The sequence below is a fragment of the Helianthus annuus genome, chromosome 15 (assembly GCF_002127325.2).
Source record: "Helianthus annuus cultivar XRQ/B chromosome 15, HanXRQr2.0-SUNRISE, whole genome shotgun sequence".
Lineage (NCBI taxonomy): Eukaryota > Viridiplantae > Streptophyta > Magnoliopsida > Asterales > Asteraceae > Helianthus > Helianthus annuus.
Genome location: NC_035447.2, coordinates 165,179,099 through 165,204,492, shown reverse-complemented (window position 1 = coordinate 165,204,492; position 25,394 = coordinate 165,179,099). Strand labels below are relative to the sequence as shown.

Below are 25,394 nucleotides of genomic sequence, written 5' to 3'. Positions count from 1 at the left end.
AAGATGTTCTCCTCCAGGAAGCCCATAGTTCCAAATATTCAGTCCATCCTGGTGCAGACAAGATGTATCAAGATTTAAAGGCAAACTATTGGTGGATAGGCTTGAAAAAGTCTGTGGCCGCCCATGTAGCAAAGTGCTTGACTTGTGCTCAAGTCAAAGCCGAGCACCAAAAGCCGTCTGGCTTGCTACAACAGCCTGAACTTCCCGAGTGGAAGTGGGAATGCGTAACTATGGATTTCATAACCAAGTTACCCAAAACCAGGAAAGGAAACGATACAATATGGGTTATAGTCGATAGGCTGACTAAATCAGCTCATTTTCTACCCATCAAGGAGACGCATAGCTCCGATATGTTAGCCCAACTTTATGTTGATAAGATTGTAGCCTTACACGGCATACCTGTGTCTATTATCTCCGACAGGGATACTAGATACACGTCTCACTTCTGGAAGAGTTTCCAGCAATCTTTGGGCACGCGTTTGAACTTCAGTACGGCTTACCATCCACAGACGGACGGTCAAAGTGAGCGTACTATCCAGACGTTAGAAGACATGCTTCGTGCATGTGCGATCGATTTAGGTGGTAACTGGGATAAGAATCTACCCCTAATCGAATTCTCCTACAATAATAGCTACCATACCAGCATAAAGGCTGCGCCTTTCGAGGCATTATACGGTAGGAAATGTAGATCGCCTGTTTGTTGGGCGGAAGTAGGAGAGGTCCAATTATCAGGACCAGAGATAGTTTTCCAGACAACGGACAAGATTGTCCAGATTCGGGAACGTCTCAAGGCTGCCAGAGATAGGCAGAAGAGTTACGCTGATCCGAAGCGTAAGGACTTTCACTTTGAGGTAGGTGAAAAGGTGTTGCTTAAAGTATCTCCCTGGAAGGGGGTGATGCGTTTCGGCAAGAAGGGCAAACTGAGTCTTTTTTTTTTTTTGGGTAAAGGGTTACCCCGATGAATTTTATTAATAAACAAATCTGAACAAGGGTGTGTCAAAGCAACACACCTACTAGACTTGACAACCCAAGTCTAGGACAAACAACTATTACAGCCATGTAAATAAAACAACCAAGCACAAAAACTCGACCAGCAAACAACCAACTAGGAAACAAAAAACATCAAATTAAGGTTCTAGCCCGGATCCATATCTGTATCTTCGATCTTCCATGTTCTACGAATTCTCTCCTTCGTAGCCAGCGTCCGGAATCTGAAGCCCATGAGCCGCAACCGAACTGTATTCTTAATCACCTCAGCCACTTGATTTGCCGTCCTCTTGATACTCTTGAAAAGCCTGTTGTTTCTCTCTTGCCATATATAATATGAAGACGCCGCTATCAATAACTTGCACACAATGTGGTCTACGTTCTTGGATTTAGCATGTTGTTCCACCCAAGTAACAACCGAGGACCATGAATCGTCAACATTACCCATACTAACCAACTTTTTCACCTCGTTCCAGACTTGGGTTGCAAAAGCACACCTGAAAAATAAATGATCCCGACTATCACGATCAAAGTAACACAACGGACAGCACATCAGATTCCAGTTGGTGTGACTACCCGCTTCCCATACTGCCAACCTATCCTGCGTTTTTAGTTTGTTTCTAAATGCCAACCATAAGTGAAAAGAATGTCGCGGAATGCATTGAGAGTACCAAACCATATCAGCCCATACCACCTCATTCTCTCGGTTCCGAATTGTATCCCAAACCACTGACGAGTGAAAATCACCCGGCTTTCCCTCCAAGCTTTTCCAAACCAATCTATCCATAGTATTCGGCACCAGCTGAGGAGCCGAAATTGTAATTAACACCAGAAATAGATCTAGCCAAGCCTGAGGCCATCTCCAGTTACCATTGTGATCAACCATATCTGCAACCGTAGTACCTAAGGAAAACCCAGCATTAGCGATTGCCCTTGGCGTGATCAACGAGCTCAAGGGACTTTGCGAACACCACATGTCACTCCATATATTAGTTTGAGCCCCACTCCCAGTAGACCAAACATGAGGCCGAATGATGTGACGGATGGACAAAATCTTTCGCCACCCCCAACTCATACTCCCTCTGCATGGAACTTCCCAGAAACTCCGACCTTTAAGCTTGTAATCATGTATCCATCTCACCCATATCGAATCCCGTTTTGTAATAATGCTCCAAATGTGGTTTGCCATAAGCGATTTGTTTACATCAGTAATACTTCGAATACCCAAACCCCCTTCCTTTTTCGGCAAGCAAACATACTTCCACGCAACTTTAGCCCGAATCCTACCTTCTGATCCTGCATTCCATAAGAACCTCCGAATCCTTTTTTCTAACTCGCTAATAACACGAGCCGGAATAATGAAAACCGACGCCCAATAGATATGCATAGAAGACAGCACTGAGTTTATAAGTTGTAATCGGCCCGCAAATGACAAAGATCTAGTAGCCCAATTAACAATCCTTTTCTCCATACGATCAACCAGAATTCTGCAATCTTTGTAAAGAAGCCTCGATGATATAAGAGGAACCCCCAAATACCGTACCGGAAGAACACCCTCTTGAAATGGCATAATATTGAGAATCTCATGTTTGATCTCCTGAGGAACATTGCAGAAAAACACCGTGCTTTTCGCTGGACTAGGAACTAGACCAGAAATGTTAGTAAACATCTCCAACGCCTCCTTTATCTTTTTAACCGAAACCACATCCCCATGAACAAATATGAAGAGATCATCCGCAAAAGAAATGTTAATTATCTTCTCCTTAACACAATGAGCATGATAATTAAAGGGCATGGTGGCTGCTCGTCTAAGTAGTAACGATAAAATCTCCATTACCAAAGTGAATAAATAAGGGGACATTGGATCCCCTTGTCTTAACCCCCGTTGGCCTCTGAAATAACCATGTAACTCACCATTAATACACAGCGAATAAGAAACAGTGGACACACAAGTCATAATCCATTTCACCATGCGGCTATGAAAACCAAACCGAACCAGAATATCCTCCAAAAATTCCCAACTGACTGTGTCATACGCTTTTTGAATATCGATTTTGAAAGCGCACCTAGCCGGGCCCCTGTTAAGGTGGTAATTGTGCATCAGTTCCTGAGTAAGGAGAATATTATCCGAGATTTTCCGGCCCGGCACAAACGCTGATTGATTTATGCTGACTAGATTTTCCAAGCTTCCTTTCAACCGGTTGGTTATAACCTTACTGATGCATTTATATAGAACGTTGCAACAAGATATCGGCCGATAGTCCAAAACCGAATCCGGAACGTCTTTTTTCGGGATTAAAGCTAGAATAGTGTGATTAATTTGTTTCAAAAGTTTACCATTTTCAAAGAATTGAAGCACCGCATCAGTTACTTCATTTCCCACTATCTCCCAAGCTTGCTTAAAGAAGACCGAAGTATACCCATCAGGCCCTGGCGCTTTATCCCCTCCAATACTAAACATGGCGGTTTTAACCTCCTCACGGGTGACCGGCCGAACCATGTACTCGGCAGCCTCATTACTCAAAACATTAGAGAACAGATTATCCATGTACACCGTACCCACATGAGCTTTCACCCCTAAAAAATTCGCGTAGTGTAACACCATAGCCTCGGCTACACCCTCACCTTCGTGCCTCGTCCCCATAGAATCCACTACGCTATGAATTTTCACTCTAGCATTTTTGGACTTGACGATGTTATGAAAGAATTTTGTATTAGGATCCCCCGCACACAACCAATCTACCTTAGACTTTTGCTTAAGAAAGCATTCTTCGTCATATGCAGCTTGTTGGAAATCTTTCAAACATTGGGCTTCCACTTGGCGCAGCCGACCATTTAGTGGATCACGGTCCATCTGGATCTGCAAATCATCTAATTTTTTACGCAAATCATTAACCTTATCATGCAGGTTACCTTGGTTAAATAAGATTTTTCTCAGCTTTGGCTTTAAATTTCTCAGCTTCTTGACGACCGATAGCATAGCAATCCCGTCAATTGTATTCATCCATTCCATCTGAACAGCTTCCTTAAATTCCGGTTTTGACGCAATAAAATTCGGGAACTTGAATGGTCTTGGCCGATGCACATTGGATCCCAGCCCTTTCAGAATACAAGGCGTGTGATCCGAGACTCTAAAAGGGTGGAACATCGCATAAGCAGACGGAAACTGATCCAAGAAAATAACATTGCCCATTATACGATCTATTTTCTTCAAAAGACCCACTCCACTCTTTGGTTTTTGGTTCCACGTATACTGCAAACCATGAGCATTAATGTCCATCAGTTCAGCCTGTTGAACGCATTCATTAAACTCCCGCATTCCAATAGTTTGTTTCGATGGACCATATAGCGCATCATCAAAATTCAGCACCGAGTTGAAATCCCCCATGACTACCCACGGCTTGTCATGACACAATGCCTTATGTTTACAGATATCCTCCCACAGAATTCTACGATCCTGGTATTTATTTTCAGCATAAACAAATGAACAAAACACAACTTTTTTGGTCGCTTTAAACATCACTTGAGTGTGCATAATCTGATCGGTTTGGGCAAGAATCATAACATCTATATTATCAGCGTTCCACCCCAAAATAATCCTCGTACCACGACTACAAGCACTACCGTTTGAAGTCCAATTCCAATTCCGAAAAACAAACTTACAAACTTTAGCCAGCTTGCTAACCTCCACATGCGATTCCAGAATAGCACACAAATCTAACTTATTTTCAGCCACAATCTCACGAACCTCACTTTGTTTTAGGGGACGGTTCAACCCCCTTATATTCCAAGACATGAAACTACCCATTTAAACCATGCATACCGGGAGTGCTTGCCCCCTCAGAACTGTTTTGGTGCGTCTCATTTGCCATGAAATCAGCCATTTCCGTTGGTGTAACCTCCAACATCTCACTATCTCCTTTTGAAATCCGCTTTGACTTATCAAACGGCTCATTCTTGTTCTCACTTACGCGCTCGTCCTCTTTGTTATCCGCATTTGCTAAAGCCTCAAAAGCGTTTGCTGTTTTAATAGGGCCAGAACCCGAATTGTTATCCTTCTTTGTTCCCGACGTGCTTGCACCCGACTTAGTAATCTTTGGCCTGTAAATAAATTTCTGCTTCTGTTTCTTATTTCCCATTCCAAACTTAGCCACCTTCCTCTTGTCCGAAATAAACCCCTCCTCATCCACAACAACTTGTTTCGGAGTAACATTAACCTTCTTGGGACAATGTTGGTCATTATGACCAAAAATGCAGCATGTAGCACAACGATGCGGCTTCCATTCATACTCCACCGTTACCTTCTCCATGATAAAACCATCATCATCAAGATTCGGAATAGCCACCACTATATGATCCCGAAGATCTTCATCCGCACTAATTTCAATCAAGGCTCTAGCAAAACTGCTTCTACCCCAGCTTTCCACACACATATCTGCGGTATAACTATCCAATCTCTTTGGACACCCAATCTTTGAAGCCAATAAACTTAACCCATCATCTGTGTAAATGGATATGGGAACATTGTGAAACTTAACCCAAATAGGCACCGATTTTATTCCCTCCTTTTTCAAGCTTACCGAAGGAGACCAGATGTTAAGAAACAAAGGAACCTTACGTATTATCCACGGCCCACCCTCCAGAACTTTATGCATTCCTTCCTTAGAATCGAACTTGAAAAAGAAAAAGCCCTCCGCATTCATCATGATTTTAGTAAACCCAAATTTCGACCATACATTCTTGACATCCAACACAATGAGTTAATCGATGTCAAGAGCCATGGGATGCACTTCACTTGGAACCAGAAACCTAAACAAGGTGTGGGTGTGTTAAAAAAGATAGATAGGATCATGGGTAACGAGCAATTTCTGGACTCGTATCCTGATGCTTATGCCTTATACCACCCTTACCGTGTTTCGGACCACACACCGTGCATTCTCAAGTTGTATAGGTTGACAAGTGAGAGGCCAAAACCTTTTAAGTTCGCGAATTTCCTGGTTGCAAAGGAGGGGTTCATGCAATGTGTTTCTAATGAATGGGCTAAGACTGTTCGTGGGGTTACTATGTTCTCGGTGGTTAAGAAGCTCACGGCTTTGAAGTCTCCTTTGAGACGTCTATTATTCAAGCAAGGCAATCTCCATGAACGGGTCACGTCTTTGAGGGTAAAGCTGGATGATCTTCAAAAGGCCATTGATACTAATCCGCTGGACCTTAACATTAGAGAGGCTGAGGCTAGGTGTCTCAAGGAGTTCCAATCGGCTTCTTATGATGAGGAATGCTTTTTAAAGCAAAAAGCTAAAGCCGATTGGTTGGCGGCTGGGGATGCTAATACGAAGTACTTTCATAACTGTGTGAAGAATAGGAATGCGTACAATAAGATCCACAACATCCAAGATGCTAATGGTAATCAGTTTAATGGAGAGGATGTTTATGCCGCGTTCGTCAATCATTATTATGATTTTTTGGGTAAAGGGCGGAATGTAGATAAGCTGGATCTAACTGAATTATGCACTAACGTCCTTAATCCTAACATTGCTACGGCTATGATTCGGCCGGTTACAAGTGACGAGATTAAGAGTGCTATGTTTGCCATAGGTGAGAACAAGGCTCCAGGGCCGGATGGGTTCACCTCGGCGTTTTTTAAAAGTTCTTGGGAGATCGTTGGGAAGGAGGTTACTAAAGCTATACAGGATTTCTTTGTTAACGGGAAGCTCCTGCAACAAGTAAATCATACCATCATTGCTTTGGTTCCAAAGGTTAAAACGCCCAACACGGTAGGAGATTATCGGCCGATTTCATGCTGTAATGTGCTGTATAAGTGTATCAGCAAAATTATAACTGACAGGATTAAAGGTAGTCTGGATGTTTTGGTTAATATTAGTCAATCAGCGTTTGTGCCTGGTAGAAAGATATCGGATAACATCCTCCTGACTCAAGAGCTCATGCATAATTATCACCGTAATACGGGGCCTTCTAGATGTGCGTTTAAGATTGATTTGCAGAAGGCTTATGACACGGTGAGCTGGGATTTCCTTGAAGACATCCTGAGGGCGTACGGTTTCCATCCTAAAATGGTTAGTTGGATCATGACCTGTGTAAGCACGGTGTCATATTCTTTGAACATTAATGGTAATTTACATGGTTACTTCAAGGGCAAGCGTGGGTTGAGACAAGGCGACCCGATGTCACCTTACCTTTTTACTTTGGTCATGGAGACCCTCTCGTTATTACTTAGGAATGCGGCTGCTTCAAGTAATGCGTTTCGGTACCATCTCCACTGTAAAAAACAGAAGATTATAAATATTTCTTTTGCTGATGACTTATTTATATTCGTCAATGGTGATGCTATATCGGTCAAGGTTGTTAGGGACGCTCTCCATCAGTTTACTATGGCCTCGGGTTTGGTCCCTAATATGTCTAAGAGCACTGTCTTCTTTGGTAATGTTCCGTGCTCCATCAAGCAGGAAATTCAAAGCATTCTCCCGTTTAATGTTGGTGTTCTTCCTGTTCGCTATTTGGGTGTCCCCCTAATCTCCTCTAAGCTCTCGTATAAAGATTGTAAGATCTTGGTTGACAAGGTAGAAAAGAAGATCGACAACTGGATAACCAAAACTCTCTCCTTTGCGGGTAGGCTTCAGTTAGTGAAATCTGTTCTATCGGCTATGCATGTATATTGGGCAACGGTATTCATGTTACCAGCTCGTATTATAAATGATTTGGAAAAGCGTATGCGGGATTTCTTATGGTCTGGCAATTACCATCGGTCTGCTAAACCAAAGGTGGCGTGGAAGACAGTCTGCCTTCCAAAGGAGGAGGGGGGGTTAGGAGTTCGGAGCTTATCGGATGTTAATAAAGCCCTTTTGACGTCTCATGTTTGGAGCATACTTACGAGTAGGAAATCGTTATGGGTCCAATGGATACATAGTTACAAACTCAAAGGTAGAAACTTTTGGGAGGTGCCTTGTCGAGGTAACATGACATGGGGTTGGCGAAAGCTTCTTGCCATTCGAAACATGGTTCGGCCGTTCATATGGAAGTCTATTGGTAGCGGGTCTGAAACTAACGCGTGGAGTGATATTTGGTGCGACCTAGGCCCTCTTCGTAAGTTCATTACCCCAAGAATTATTGCCAATGCAGGATTTCACTTACAATCTTCGTTAGCGGACATAGTTTCTCCGAATGGTCAATGGAGGTGGCCGATTGCCTGGTACAATCTCTTCCCGGTGTTAATTAATTTAATTCCTCCTAGTATTCGGGAGAATGTTCGCGATCGGTTGGTGTGGAAGGATTTAGAAGGAAACACATGCCATTTTACATCTTGGGAGGTGTGGAATAGTATTCGTATCCACGATAACAAAGTAAACTGGGTGAATATGGTGTGGTTTAAACAATGCATCCCCAAACACTCGTTCCACATTTGGCTTGTTATTCGGAATAAATTGAAGACGCAAGATCGGCTATCGGTGTGGGAAGCGGGAAGTGAAACAAATCTTAAACTTATGTGTTGCCCTTTATGTTGCTTTGACAGGGACTCGAGAGATCATCTGTTTTTTGAATGTTCTTTTGCGGCTCATGTTTGGAATAATGTTAGAACGATGACCAACATGGAGCATGTGAATGGTGAGTGGTCCGATATTATGACTTGGATGGAGCAAAATGTGAGCTTAAAAAAGCCCGACAATGTCATCAGCCGTTTGGTGGTTGCGGCTGCCTCATACTTTGTGTGGCAAGAACGAAACAACAGGCTTTTTACTCGAAGGCAACGTACGGCTTTGGTGGTTGCTCAGGAAATTATCACGACTGTCCGTATGAGAATTTTGAACTTCAAGTTTAAGAGGAGATTCGAAAAAAGAAGCTTGATGGAGAAGTGGAAGATTCCTAGCAGCAATATGGAGATAGAACCGGATTAGTGTTGTAGTCTTTCTTGGTTTTGTTTGTGTTTTTTTGGCCGAATTGGTTTCGTTTGTTTGTGGCTTATGTTGCCTAGTTGTGTTGGTTTGGCCGTTTGTATCTAGTTCTGGTATGCCAGGGCTAGAAATAGTGTGGTAAGTTTGCCTCACTCTTGTACTTATTGGTTTTGATTTATAAAATTCACCGGGGTAACCCTTTACCCAAAAAAAAATATTCAACAACCGGGAATGGCAATCTATTGCCCAGAAAATAGCCAAATAAAACATTATCAAACCTGTCCCGAACCGTTTTGACCACTTCCTTCGGAATCACGATATCAGCTTCTTGATGAGACTCCATCGTATGCATTTTCCGGAAATTCACTTCACGCACAGGTTTGGCATTCGTTTTTACCTTTTGCGCGTAAGATACCTGCTCCTCCTGATGTTTATCCGCAAATATATTCTCTACCGAGTCAGCAGTTGAACCCGGATCAGACGACCTCCCATGTTGATTGTCCTGACAATTAGAACCGGTCACCACCGGCTGCACTGGGACGGTGATCTTCTGCAACTCGTCAATCACATTGATAACCCTGGGATCTTTCGGCATAACACCTCTACGCGGTATCAATGGATTCCCATCAATCCGCATCGGCTTGTTAAACATATCCTGGACGTTCATCGATCCTTTTGACGTAATAAAGACATCCTCATGCATTCTTTCCGAAAAAGACCGAAACCCTAATTCCTCCAAACTCTTATCTCGACTATTCTCCATGCAGACAATTGTAGACAGTAACCAGACGAAAGAACATGCACTACAAATAACACACAAGAAAAAATCCGACGGCAAAAACAAGCGACGTGAAACCCTAGTAGAAAAGAAACGAAAAAAAACCCTAATAACAACTTCAAAAGATTAGAAACCAGGATTGAAGTCTAGAACCCTACTCAGAAGGAACGACAACACCCCAATACCTAACCCAAATCGATTGAAATTAAGGAAGAAATCAAGAACAAGCTAGGGTTTTAGTGAAGTCGCCAAAATCGCCAAGGAGACCAGAGAGAAGCCATTGCTAAAAGGATACTTATGGTTACGAGTAGTATTTTGGTATTTTTTAAGGGGCAAACTGAGTCCGAGATACATAGGACCTTTTGAGGTCATTGAACGTGTCGGGTCAGTTGCCTATAAGTTGAACTTGCCTGAAGAGCTCAATGGAATTCACAATGTGTTCCACATCTGCAATCTCAAGAAGTGCTTCGCCGATGAATCATTGGTGATCCCACACACAGATGTGCATATAGATGAGAGCTTAAAGTTTATAGAAAAACCTTTTTCGATTGAAGATCGACAGGTGAAGAAGCTTCGAAGAAAGCACGTACCGATTGTAAAGGTCAAATGGGATGCTCGTAGAGGTCCCGAATATACGTGGGAAGTCGAAGACACAATGAAAGAAAAGTACCCCTATTTATTTGAGTAAATCTCGGGTCGAGATTTATTTTAAGGGGGTGAGGATGTAACACCTCGAATTTTTGTGTCCAATAATGTGTTAACACGTGTCATTTGTTTACACGTGGCATTGATATTAAATAAAGAACTAATATTGACAAACCTTGAAAGTATATAAATTCGAGGGTTATAAATGTCAAACAAGGGTAAATATACTGTATAGTAACCCTAAATGGTGCTTGTACCTTCAAACGAATAAATCATGGATCGTACGGAAGCGAAACGCGGAAGAAAGTGAGAGATTACAAGCTACAGGGGTTAACTGTGTCAACATGTTTAATTATACCTCTGAGTGACCCTTTAACGCTCCCGAGACTTTGTAACAGTATTATACGCTCACAAGAACATATTGTATAAATTCCGCGAAGTTCCGTTTTAAAACGAGAAAGTTATAATCAAATTCGTATGAGAAGGGTTAAAAGCGTCAATAATGAAAGTTAAGACTTTCTGAATAATTAATAAACTAACCGGGGACTTAACAACACGGGTAAATAACACGAGGTCCTTAGTTGTAATTAACCGAGGGCCAAACCGCAAAGTTACCCCTTCGAACCCGAAAGGTCAGGTAAATCATTACGAAAGATTTCGTTATTAATTACCAGATTCTGATAATCATTACAAAAGATTTAAAATTTCTGGAAATCTAACCTCTCGCGACCCGCGTGAAGTTTCGGGTTAAGTTGAGGCGGGCCGCGAGCCACCTAAGATACGCGCCTGAAGTTTGAATCTCAGGCGACCCGCGTACAAATGCATGGGAACTCCCATGCGGGCCGCATTAGACGCCCAGATGCAGAATGTTTGTAGTTTCTTGCCTTTTGAGCTTGTGAACGATCAAAACGCCAATAAATGAGGCATGGGCACCCTATACTCGACCCATAGCTCTATGGGACACCTGCCCATCATCCATGACCTGTTGTAGGTGTGGTGTGATGATCTTGTGTGCTATACTTCACTATAAGTAGCCACATTTGGCTCATAACATTCACACAACTCAAAAACACTCAACTGATCATTCTAAGAAGCTCTCAAGCATTCCTCTCTGCTCTCTAAGCAAGATACAACTGCTGTAAGTCGTTCAAATCCATTTTGGTCTTATATTTCCATAGATTTAGCTTATAAACTCAACCGTCGTAACTAACGGTTGTCATAGCGATAATTCACAAATGGTCCAGTGAATTGTCGGATCAAAAGTAGTTTTGAGTTGGTATTTATGTGGGTAATAAACCCCTAAAAGGGTTCCCTCTGATCACCACTCTAACTATGTCAAATGTCGAGTCAAACGTGCACTTAAAAAGTCAACAGAAAGTCATTTTACCGTTTTGTACATAATCTGTAATGTATATGCTATGAAACCTGTTTTGATGATCATAAAACATGATATTAAGAATATAAACTTGTTTACGCTCGTTTGAATCGACCATTTGCTATATTGACCCGGTTCGGAGCCGAATGTCGCAAAAGTTTGACTTTTGCTTTGACTTCAGTTCTGACCCGTTTTAGTGAGGTATAGATATGCCTTAGGACTCTCTTAGGACCAGGTTACATGATGGTATAGACCTCTGTGATCGGTTCATGATTTGTCCGAGTCTTTTGCGCATTTCCGTTAATCGCCTAAAAGTTGACCGTAACGGCCTTTATAAAATAAAACGAGTATTTCGAACACGTGAACGGACCATAACCTTGCTTATTAAATTATAAGCATGTCCTTAAAGTTTCACGTCAAACCGAGGTCTAGAATGAGAGTTATGCTAAATAGCGCATTTAAAGTAAACTTTTGTAATTACGGCGCAATTAGCATAACGCCCATCTAAACCAAGATTTCGTCATCCAAAACTTTTACCCACTGTTATAAAATAATATTTTTGGAATTTTAAAGATTTTTAATAATTTTTACCTTGCTCATAACCTGCGGTTATGGCTACGGTTCGGTAAATACCGAATATGCCCTTTTCGGCCAAAACATGAGTTCTACAAGGTCTTTTGACCCGATTCCAGTTGCTACTGATTTTAAATAATAAATAAAGTGTTTTAGACTTTATAAACTGTTCGGGAAACTCAGATTTCCTGTAGAACTCGAAAAGCTCTTTAAAAGTCTTTAAAATGACCGGAAAACCCCTACGGGGCGTAATATTAACTTAAACTCGTTACGGGCATCACGGAAGGTATCCTACTGATACCACAACCTCTTTAAGGCATATTGACTTAGGAAATAAGCGTAAGACTCTCATGGTTAACCGGTTCGCCTATTGCGCGCACGGTTCGGCTTATGAAACTAGTTTTCATAAATTAGCCGATATGGGTCAAATTATAATATTTGGACCCCAAAATCCAGAGTGTGAACCTTGAACCCATATAAAACAACTCTCTGAACTTGTTTGGGGCAGAATCACATTCCATTCTCGTTTTCGCCTTTTCGCGCGATTAAACCATAATTATATTCCGGAACCAACCGGTCTAGGCTACGGCCAATATAAAGACCCGTTAGGATTCTAAGAGGTTAATTAAAACCTTCGTTCCAGATTAGGAGCCCAGTAAAAGCTATCGGTGATTTAATCAAACTAAGGAATAATACTTGCAAAGGTAAATACTTTAACTTATTTCCCCTATACGGGCTTGGGTTACGGTATGTTAATACCGCTTGATTGAGCATTATATTTTTCCATCGCTTAGGTGGTTAATTAAATAATATGATCGGCTCATTTAAACAGTTTTGTTTCTTAAAAGCCTTTGGGGGGTTTAATGACCGTTGTCCCGGATATCCTTGGCATCATTTTACGAAATGGCCACGACCATCGACATCCCGGTGTAGGCGTACACCCGGTATACATTGTCGACATTAAATTAAAAGACGTAGCCGTTGGTTTTTATACTACGGTTTTACGCAATGTGGTGTGTCTATAAATCTTTAACCCGGCACGATCCGGACTACTGAACGCATAAAAGAACATGTAAAACGTTCACAAGATTTTAATAATTTTCCCAAGTTATAAAAGAATTTGTGCCTTGTGCATTCAAATCAATTTTAATAAACATTTTTAAATGTGTCAGTTGAACGTATTTACCAGTGTAAACTGACGTATTTTTCCCCAAAAGATTAAGTGCAGGTACTATACGAAATTGGCTGGCATTAGCTTCCTAAGCATCACGAATAGTCTCGCAAACTCGATGCCGAATCTGAATGAACAATATTTTATTATTTTGATCCGCTGTGGATACATTCGACTTCTGTAATACATTTGATATTACAACCAGAGGTTGAAGTATATATTTATCGTTAAAGCTTCCGCTGTGCATTTATATAATTGTGTGGTTTGGCTATATTGTTGCCAACTACGTCACGGTAATCCCCCACCGGGCCCACCGGTGACACAAGTGGAAATCGGGGTGTGACATAAGCAGTCTTCCAGATTGAGGGCTGCATTAAAATCTCCTAATACTACCCACAGGTGATCATGAGCTAAACTGTTTTGCTTACATAAATCCTCCCAAAGAGTTCGACGCTCTTGATACTGATTCTCCGCATAGACAAAGGAACAAAAAAACGATTTGGATTCAACTTTTAAATGGATTTGAGTGTGGATAACCTGATCTGATTGAGAGAGCACCATGAGATCAACATCATCCGAATTCCACCCCAAGATAATTCTTGTTCCTCTTTGACATAAGCCTCCATTCGACGTCCAGTTCCACCTTCTGAAGACATTCTTGCAGATTTTCCCAAGTTATTCACATTAACATGAGTCTCTAGAACAGAACATATACTAAGATGATTTTCAGCAATGAGAACACGCACCTCGTTTTGTTTCAGGGGACGATTCAAACCCCTTATATTCCAAACAGCAACACTACCCATTTAAACCGTTAGAACCGGGAGTGCTTGCCCCCTCAGATTGGCTACCTGCCATATTGTTACTCATAAATTTAGACATTTCCGTTGGGATCGTCTCTAGTACCTCATCATTTATCTTAGTGATCTTGACCACTTCTGCCTTCTCTAAAGGTTGACCATTATCATCCTTTGGTTGATCTCCATCATCATCTGTAGATAAAGCCTGAAACTGGTTTGTCACTTTCACCATAGACTGCCCACTATTAGATTTCGTACCGGATGTGCTAGCTCCATAATTATTCATCTTCGGTTTATACATAAACTTCGGCCTTTGCTTCTTTTGGGGAAAAGCCTGCTTAGCAACTCGCCTCCTATCCGTTACAAAGCCTTCCTCGTCCACCGTAACCTGTTTTGCTTTACCCTTATCAATCTTGCTACATGAGTGTTCATCATGGCCAAATAAACAGCAAGTAGCACAACGAAGCGGTCGCCATTCATATTCAACTTTAATACGTTCCATAAGATAGCCCTCCTCATCCATCTTAGGGATAGCAATAGAAATATGATCTTTCAGCTCACTCTCCGCATTTACCTCTATCATAGCACGGGCATAGCTGCTCCTACCCCAATTCTCTGCACACATATCCGCTGTGTATGAATCCAATCTTTTAGGAACTCCCAACTTAGAAGCCAACAAGCTTAAGCCATCATCCGAGTAAACTGCAATTGGAACATTATGCATTTTGACCCAAACTTGAAGAAAAAGAAACCCGATGAGTTCATCATTAGTTTAGAGAATCCAAACTTTGACCAAACATTTTTTGCACAGTATTCTACCACTGGGTACGGAAGTCTATTTCCCAAGAAATAACCATATAGAACGTTTTCGAATTTATCCTGGACCTGTTTAACAACCTCTCTAGGGATAACAATGTCAGCGTCTTCTCTTATCTCAGCCGGTTGCATAAATCGGAAGTTTACTTCCCTTTTGGTCCGGTTCTTGGACTGAAGTTTGTCAGCATACGTAGTCTTGTTGTCTTTTTTTGTAGGATCCCAAAAACCCTCTTCATCAAGATCAGCACCCTTATTTACCACGTTACTCGAACTAGGGTTTGCCTGAGTGTCCATCTTGGCAGCCGTATTGTGACAACTCGAATTCCCAAGATTTCTATTTCGCATCGATTGCACGTTCTTGTATTGTTTAGTTGATTGATTGCACAATTAATTGCTACGGAATTGTATGCGTTTAAATACAATGAAGTGTATTATGTGATTATGCATGGTTATGTATTAATTGTGAATGATTTGACAAATACTTAAATGTGGTGGTGAAACTGTAAATTGTATATCTTGTGCATGAAATATGTGATAGATGATTCCTTAGGGTGTTTTGTGCGAATAGTGAAACTTTAACAACTTAAAACCCTAATCTCCTTCCCTAATCATTCACTAATCATCACAAGAATCAAAAACACGTACCCACATTCCCTAATCCCCTCTACAACCATCTTCTTATCATTCTTGGAATCACAAGTCTTTTGCATCAAGGTTGATTGCAAATTCATCTAGAATCGAATCAAGGTAATTATTTAACCATTGTGTGATGTTAATTGTTGGTTGATTGATTGGTATTAAAACCCTAGTTTTTCATATGATAATCTCTGCATGTTTGATTGTTTCTGATTCATGAAAATGATTTGAGTTGTTGTGGAATCATTGATTGATGATTTAGAAGCAAGATAGGTTGAATGATAGATTGATGATTTATCATTGCACTGTACAAACGTATGAATTTAGGGTTTTCATGTTCGTATGATAGCAAAACGTAACTGCTTGAATCACAAGATCGTAGGATGGAAGTTGTTGCCTGAGTTTCTGTGCACAGTGAATGTCTGAGTTTAATGATTACATACGTCTGAGTTTATAATGAAAACATCAAATGCCCGAGTCTATTTATAAGTCATGCATGTCTGAGTTTTGTGATAATGTATGCTAGATCCGAGTTTAATGTGTTTTCATATGGCCCGAGTATAATGCTCACATGGTCCGAATTTAATGAATATACTTGGTCCAAGTTTAAGGCTATAACAAAAGTCTGAGTTTAATGGACTATCTATGTCCGAGTTTAATGGACTTTATATTGTCCGAATTTATAATGGATCACAACTGTCCGAGTTTATTCTCAACCCTTGTCCGAGTTTATTAAGTGAAGACATGTCCGAGTTTAATTGTTAAATAAGGACCGAGTTTGTTGAATGCATAAAAGCCCGAGTTTAACCCCTATATGCTTGTCCGAGTTATAATAAAATTGGTGGATGTCCGACCTTTGTTTGGGCCTTTGTTGGTCCGAGTTTAATCAATGGACTCAAGGGTCCGAGTTTATGGCTTTGTATGTTGGTCCGATCATTTAAATCACAAGGTCCGAGTTTGTGTGTGTGACATGATGGACCGAGTTTGCTATGCCACCCATGTCTGAATTTATATGAGAATCTAGGTCCGAGTTTGTATATTGATTAATGTCCGAAGTTGTATGATGATTACATGTGCTATCCGAGTTTTGAACAGGGGAGACCCCCCCCATACTTGTCTGAGTTTTTGAGAGGTGCATGATCCTGTAAATGTTCATATGAATTACGTGAATTGTATGAATGGGTTAACTGTTACGTGATACATGATTGATACATGATATTGGCTGTCAAGCACTATGTGACATTAGATTACATGCGTATCATTTCGAACATGAACTGATTTGTTATACGTGCATACAATAGGGCTTGATTAATTACTTGTGAGTGCATAACCTAGCATACCGAGCAAACCAAGGTGAGTTCACACTCTTACCAAGGCATGGGATTCCCGGGGTGTTGGGAATGGGATTGAAAGGATAAGGTTGAATAGATACACTACTGACACTATGACTAGACTATTATATTACTATCCTCGGATGTGAAGGATACTTATACTGATCACTATCCTCGGTTGTGAAGGATAATTATACTGATCACTATCCTCGGATGTGAAGGATACTTATACTGATCACTATCCTCGGTTGTGAAGGATACTTATACTGATCACTATCCTCGGTTGTGAAGGATACTTATACTGATCACTATCCTCGGTTGTGAAGGATACTTATACTGATCACTATCCTCGGATGTGCAGGATACTTATACTGATCACTATCCTCGGTTGTGAAGGATACTTATAGTTACGAATAGTCTAGTGGTTATACAACATGGGAAGCCCCCACCAATAGAACGTACTAACGGCCCAGTAGAGCCACCTGTTACATACGAACTTACCATTACGCATTTACTTTCTGTGAACTCGCTCAACTAGTTGTTGATCCTCTGTTACATGCCTTGCAGGTCGTTAGGTATATGGAGCTTGCACATGGAGGAGCGGGTCGTTGTGGGTTTGGATCGTGATTATCTTATTAAACACTTATGACATTTCATACATACTTATGTTGGGTTTTGATTATACGCTTCCGCTAAACAATGATAACTTACTTATGTTTTGGAAACCCCTTTCATATGGATTTAGTTTGGATTATATTGCAATTACTTTTACTTTATACAATGTTCTATATGATTGGTGGCTTGATCCTGGTCAGTCACGCTCCCAAGCGGTGGTACTCCGCAGGTGGATTTTGGGGGTGTGACAGATTGGTATCAGAGCCATTGGTTATAGAGAACTTGGTTTTAATATGGGAAAACGTTTTTATTAAAACCAGACTATAACCAGAACAGTGCTCTCAACGATCCACAACGACGCTTCGTTCCACGTGCAAGACTCGACATCCTAGGTAATAAGGTTTATGTTTATTACCTGCTTGCTAGAACTGCATAGAACTTTGCTCGTAGTATGCTTACATTACTTGCTCACTACATGTTAATGCTTAAGAACACCTATGTGCTTACACTCTTCTGTCATCGTACTGCTCGCGAACCATTCTCACTTACGTTACATCTGCTATAAAGGTCATGGCCGGATATATCAACATGACTCAAGCCCAGTTGACGGCTCTCATTAACGAACGAATTGCTGCGGCACTTGCAGCCATACAAGCAGGAGGTAAACCCTGCAGTCGTAACTAGGGTCTTTAGATCCTACACTCCTAAACCAACATTTGTGTTTAACCTTGTCCTATTCTTATACACGATAGGTCAACACGCTCAGTCACCTGTTTACGCCTTCAAAAATCTCAAGGATTGCCAACCTAGTACCTTCAGTGGAACTGAGGGGGTTGAGGGCCTTCTCCATTGGTTCGAGAGACTCGAAACTGACTTCGAGGTGCATGATTGCCCTGAGTCACGTAGGGTAAAGTTTGCTGCTGGAACACTCGAAGGTGCTGCATTAACCTGGTGGGAAGCGCAGGTTCAGATGTTAGGGCTGGCAGCTGCTAATGCCACCCCCTGGAACGAGTTCAAGGACCTAATTAAGGAAGAGTTTTGTAGTCGTGAAGACATCCACAAACTAGAGGTAGAATTCCTCAACCTACAGATGGAGGGGTCTGAAATTGAAGTTTATACGAGGAGATCGAATGAATTAGCCACATTTTGTCCTACTATGGTAGACCCTCCCACCAAACGTATCGAGCTGTATCTCAAGGGTCTGGTGCCAGAAATTCAGAGTCATGTGACTGCAGCTAACCTTGGCACTATCCAGCAAGTCACTCGTCTTGCTCATCGTCTCACAGATCAGGCAGTGGATCAGAACAAGCTGCCAAAACGCATTAGTACTACCACAACTACTGTCACTACTTCTGCTACTCCCAGAGACAACAAAAGAAAATGGGATGGGGATTCCAGCAAGGGATCAGCTCCAGTTCAGTCACAGGTTCAGCAGCAAAAGACTGACCGTTATCAGAGTCCCAGTCAACACTCTTCAGGCAACCAGGGGCAGGGTGGATATCGGGGAATTCACCCACTATGTAACAGGTGCAACAGACACCACAGTGGATGGTGTCGCAAGGAACAATGTCAGAGATGTCTCAAGATTGGTCATGAAGCAAAGGATTGTCGAAACTCACGTCCTGTAACCCAAGAACAACAACGACCGCCTCAACCTTCACAGAACCAGCAACTGCAAATACCAGCTCCACAGAACACACAGCAGCAGCCACAACGTGGGAACGGGGGATGTTTCCAGTGTGGGGCTGAAGGTCATTTTAAACGCGATTGCCCTCAATTAAACCAGGATCAGACTCAAAACCACGACCATGGAAACAGGGACGACAACGGGGAAAGCGTTGGGGGAAGCAATGGAAACCATGACGTCGGGGCAGCGTGTACATGGTTGGTCAGGGAGACGCAATGAACGATATTTGAACTTATAACTTATCTTGGGTTTTCATTATTATGTTTACGCTACTCAAACAAAGTTTGGCTCGAACATTAATCGTATTGGGTTTTATGAATTATTTTACCTACTATATTTTATGTTTGATATGATGGATGGTTTGATATTATTGAACGCACCTGCCGTATTTATGGACCTTACGAACAGGGTATGCAAACCCTATCTTGACAGGTTCGTCATCGTCTCCATCGACGACATTCTGATCTACTCCAAGAGTCAGGAGGAGCACGAGCAGCACTTACGTCTTATCTTGGAACTTCTTCGAAAGGAGCAACTGTACGCAAGGTTTTCAAAATGCGACTTCTGGCTTCGTGAAGTCCACTTCTTAGGCCATGTGGTGAACGGGGATGGGATCCATGTCGATCCATCCAAGGTAGATTCGATCAGGAACTGGCCTGCACCGCGTACACCAACGGAAATACGCCAATTCTTGGGTTTGGCGGGGTACTACAGACGATTTATTAAAGACTTTTCGAAGATCGCGCAGCCGCTTACGCTACTGACACAGAAAGGTGTCACCTATCGTTGGGGAGATTCCCAGGAAACCGCTTTTCAGTACTTAAAGGATAGGCTTTGCAGTGCACCTATTCTCTCATTGCCAGAGGGACAAACGATTTTGTGGTCTATTGCGACGCATCGATACAGGGGCTTGGTTGCGTATCGATGCAACGGGATAAAGTTATTGCCTACGCTTCGCGACAACTCAAAGTTCATGAACGGAATTATACGACGCACGATTTAGAGCTGGGAGCTGTTGTTTTCGCACTTAAGATATGGCGACACTACCTGTACGGTACCTGGTGCACCATTTACACCGATCACAGGAGTCTCGAGCATATTCTTAAGCAAAAGGATTTGAGCATGCGTCACTGAAGATGGGTTGAACTTCTGAACGATTACAAATGCGCCATCAAGTCTCATCCAGGCAAGGCCAATGTTGTGGCCAACGCCCTCAGTCGAAAGGACACTCTACCTAGACGCGTACGAGCCCTGCAGCACACTATACAGTCCAGTCTTCCTGCACAGATACGAGATGCTCAGGTAGAAGCATTGAAACCCGAAAACGTCATGGCTGAAGCCTTACGCGGATCAAGGCAATGATTAGAACAAAAGGAAGACGGCGCCTACTATGTAACGGGGCGTATTTGGGTCCCACTTTATGGCGGATTACGAGAGCTTGTGTTGGATGAAGCACACAAGTCTCGCTACTCGGTACATCAGGGTCGGACAAAATGTACCACGACATCAGAACTACTTATTGGTGGCCTGGCATGAAGGCCCACATCGCCACCTATGTTGGCGAATGCTTGACCTGTGCGAGAGTCAAGGTTGAATATCAGAAACCCGCAGGCCTACTTCAATAGCCTAAGACGAATAAAGATTCTCCTTTATTCAGAAAAATCACAAGAAAAACACAGGAAAACATGCAACGAACCAGAAGACGAAACAAGGAAAAAACCCCAGCGAATTGGCGGTAAAACCCTAGCAAGATAATACGAAACGAAGTAAACCCTAATCCTGACTTCAAAAGATTAGAAATCACGGTAGAAGTCTAGAAACCTTACTCAGAAGGATCGACAACACCACAATTGCTAACCCAGATCAATCAAGAATAAGATCAGAATGAACAAGAACAAGAACAAACTAGGGTTTCCTCAAGATCGCCAATATCGCCCAGAGCGGCCAAACGTATTCTAACTAGTTCTTCAACCAGTTGTTGTTCTGTTCTTAAGTGTGTTACTGTATATATCATTATATGCCACTGTATGCATGTCACTGCATGTTATTGTATGTATATGCAATCTATGCCATGCTGATCTGTTTGGACATTAAGGAACTGAAAACCCTAATTGAACGTAGACACTTACATCGAGTTTATGTGCAATGTACCCTAGGTCGTGTGTAACGGACCTAATCATTTATTTACACTAGAAGCACTAACAAACCGAGCAAACCAAGGTGAGTTCACACTCTTACCAAGGCATGGGATTCCTAGGGTTGGGAATGGGATTAAAGGAATAGATTTGTACTTACACTCTTACTAGACTATCTACCATCGTCCTCGGATGCGCAGGATACACACGTAAAACCTACGTATACATGTACACATCACTGTCCTCAGGTTGCGAAGGACACTTATGTAAAACCTACGTTAACTTATACTCACTACTGCCTCGGGTTGCGTCAGGCACTTACGTAACACCTACGTAAACCCCCGCGTACCATTGTCCTCGGTTGTGAAGGACACTTACGTAAAACCTACGTAAACCTCGTACGTACTACTGTTCTCGGGTTAAGAAGAACACTTATGGTTACAAATAGTCTAGTATATATGCAAACATGGGAAGCCCCCACTAATAGAACATACTATCGGCCTAGTAGAGCCACATGTTACGAAACACACTTACTATTACGAACTTACTTACCGTGAACTCGCTCAACTAGTTGTTGACTCGCTGTTACATGCCTTGCAGGTCGTTAGGTATACATGGAGCTTGCACTGGGAGGCGCGGTCCTTGTGGACAAGGATCGTGAATGCTTGATTTAAACATTAAGACATTACATACTTTATTTATGATTGGGCTTTTACTCATACGCTTCCGCTAAACTTTGTTATTACACTTATGTTTTGAACACCTTTCATATGGATTGGTTTGGTTAAATGACAATTACTTTTACTATTTACGTTGTTCTATATGATTGGTGGCTTGACCCTGGTCAGTCACGCCTCCAAGCGGTGATACTCCGCGTGTGGATTTTGGGGGTGTGACATATTCACTACTGCCTCGGATTGTGACAGGCACTTACGTAAAACCTACGTAAACCCCCGCGTACCACTGTCCTCGGGTTGAGAAGGACACTTACGTAAAACCTACGTAAACCTTGTGCGTACTACTGTTCTCGGGATTAGAAGAACACTTATGGTTACACCCAGTCTAGTACATACACTCACGGGAAGCCCCCACTAAATGAACATACAATTGACATAGTTAATAACGCATGGTGATGCAACAGACCTACCATTACGAACTTACTTACTGTGAACTCGCGCAACTAGTTGTTGACTCTCTGTTACATGCCTTACAGGACCATAGGTACTCATGGAGCTTGCACGGGAGGCACGGTCGTTGTGGGCACAGATTGTGGATGTTATGATAAACACTTTTATGACATTTCAACTTAATACTTATGTTAGGTTTTTACAGTATTGCTTCCGCTACACATTTGACTGTATTTGGTTTGGAAAACACCTTTCGTATTGATGAATAACTTTTTTTTGGGGTAAAGGGTTACCCCGGTGATTCTATTAAAACAATCCCAAATAAGTACAAGTAGTGAGGATGAGTTCCACACTAGTTCATATACAGGACATGCCCTATATATGTAAGCCAAGCAAAAACAAAACCACTATACCTATGACACCACATAACCTAGTCTACTACACATTATGGAAAAATATCTAGTAGACACGACAAAACAAAACAGAGCTAGAGATCATCCTCCATCATCAAAAATAAAACTGCCACAGACCAGCAGCCCCTTGACACGAACGAACAACACTCTATCCATTGGAGAACTTCGTGGACGAGGTGCTTGCCCCTGCCTTCGACAACCCGGATGTCATAAATTCATTAGTTTCGTTATAACTACCAATAACCTCCTCATCATCCGATTCCTGCTGGTCATGTTGAACTTCACCATTTTTACCCACATTCTTACCCCTATCCGATAGAACATCAAACGGATTGTGCGTTTTGACACTAGATGGCAGACCCGAGGTAGTAGCCCCACCATGCGGCTTGGATCCAATCGGCCGATATTCAAATTTCTGCTTCTGCTTATTAACAGGAAACCCTGATTTCCTAGCCGCTTTTTTGCGATCCACATCCGTAAAACCCTCTTTGTCTACAACCGGCTGCTTCACTTGCTTCCGGGTATTGCTTCCCTCTTGCCGTAACAATCATACTCAATCCATCCTAAGTGACCGGCCCCTTATGTCACACCCCCAAAATCCACACGCGGAGTACCACCGCTTGGAGGCGTGACTGACCAGGATCAAGCCACCAATCATATTGAACATGTAATTAATATTAAGTAAAATAAATGTAAACCATCCATCCAATACGATAGGTGTTCAAAACATAACCATAGTTTCAAAGTGTAGCGGAAGCATAGTAAATAATTCAACACTAGTTAATAGTTTTAAATGTCATAATAGTTCAACGTAGAAACCACGATCCTTGCCCACAACGACCCGCTTCTCCAGTGCAAGCTCCAAGTACCTAACGATCTGCAAGGCATGTAACAGAATGATCAACAAACTAGTTGAGCGAGTTCACAGTAAGTAAGTGCGTAACAGTAAGTAACGGGTGGCTCTACTGGGCCGATAGTAAGTTATACAGGTGGGGGCTTCCCATGTTATGTGACCACTAGACTATTCGTATCAACTACTCGTATCATCCCTGTTCTTCTTCCGAGAACAGTAGCGCGTATGGGGTGTACGTAGGTTTTACGCACGTATCCTTCACAACCGAGGATAGGAGACGCGGGGGTGTACATGGGTTTCACGTACGTATCCTTTGTACCGAGGATAGAAGTAAGTAATGCGTACACGTAGGTTTTACGTGCGTGCCTGACATCCGAGGCAGTAATTGGCATATGACCACGTAGGTGTTATCCTAACCTACAGAACCGTCCTGACATCCGAGGATCATGGTAGGTGATAGTCTAGGAAAAGCATATGTACGTTCTTAGTCAATGGTAACCTTTATCCCATTCCCACGACCCGGGAATCCCATGCCTTAGTAGGAGTGTGAACTCACCTTGGGTTTGCTCGGTATGCTAAGTATGTGCTCAAAGTAAATCAATCACGTCCTATGGTATGCACGTATACACAATCAGTTTGTATTCACGAAGTTGGCACATAAGTATGTTCACATCAGTATCACGTTGCACGTATGCGAGTTCATATAAATCATGCATAATAGTTATCAGCAGTTAACCATTCCAGTTAGCATCTATAATGTTACATCAGTCTACTGTTCACAGTTAAACAATTTGGCGAAATACAGCTTTGGCGAATCACAAGGTCGGCGAAACAGGTTGGCGGAACTGATTCTGTTTCGTCAACTGTCTTTCGGCGAATCATAAATTCTATTTCGTCGACTTCTCTTGGCGAAACACATCTTGTTTCGTCAAGAGTTCCCTTTCGTCAAGTATTCACATTCGTCAACATTCTAACTCGTCAAACAGCAGTTACGTCAACATATCAGTTACGCGGATATCATGCAGTTAGATACAGAAACAGAAACCCTAATCATGGTTATCGGCCGTCATCATCATAAGAAAATCATGCAATCATTATCATACAGTAACCATTGATCATACCAATTACATCAAGGCACATATCATCTAACATGAATCCTAATTACCAATAACAGTTGTATAACGGCTCGGTCGTGATTTGTATTATAGCAAATCATTGATTTGCACAAGGTGCCTCATTCATTCATTAGATTAATCAGAATCAGAAAATATATAACAACAGTTTCCCGATCGCCATACAATCAAGTCCGACATACGAATACTGTGACTAAGCATAAGTTCCATTTACCCATTCGTCAATCATTCATGAACACGACAATGTCTATCATTGATTCTAATGAACTTGTACTAGAAACAGTTTACAATGATAAAATCAAACAAGCATGCAGGGAATTAAACATATCATGTCTCGTCGAGGTGAGGTTGGCGAAACAGGTTTTCCTGTTTCGTCGAGTTTGGCTTGACGGATCATGCTCCTGTTCCGTCG

At 42.0% G+C, this 25,394-nt stretch overlaps 1 protein-coding gene across 1 annotated transcript; it reads right to left on the bottom strand.

The window, feature by feature from the left end:
* Nucleotides 1–4,787: 4,787 nt before the first annotated feature.
* On the bottom strand, nt 4,788–5,693 carry LOC110914537. The gene has a single exon (XM_022159327.1). The coding sequence runs from the start codon at nt 5,691–5,693 to the stop codon at nt 4,788–4,790; it is 906 nt and encodes a 301-aa protein (XP_022015019.1).
* Nucleotides 5,694–25,394: the final 19,701 nt, after the last annotated feature.

Coding starts and splice junctions, on each gene's coding strand:
- LOC110914537 (XM_022159327.1), bottom strand. CDS start 5,693: ATGATGAATGCGGAGGGCTTTTTCTTTTTCAAGTTCGATTCTAAGGAA.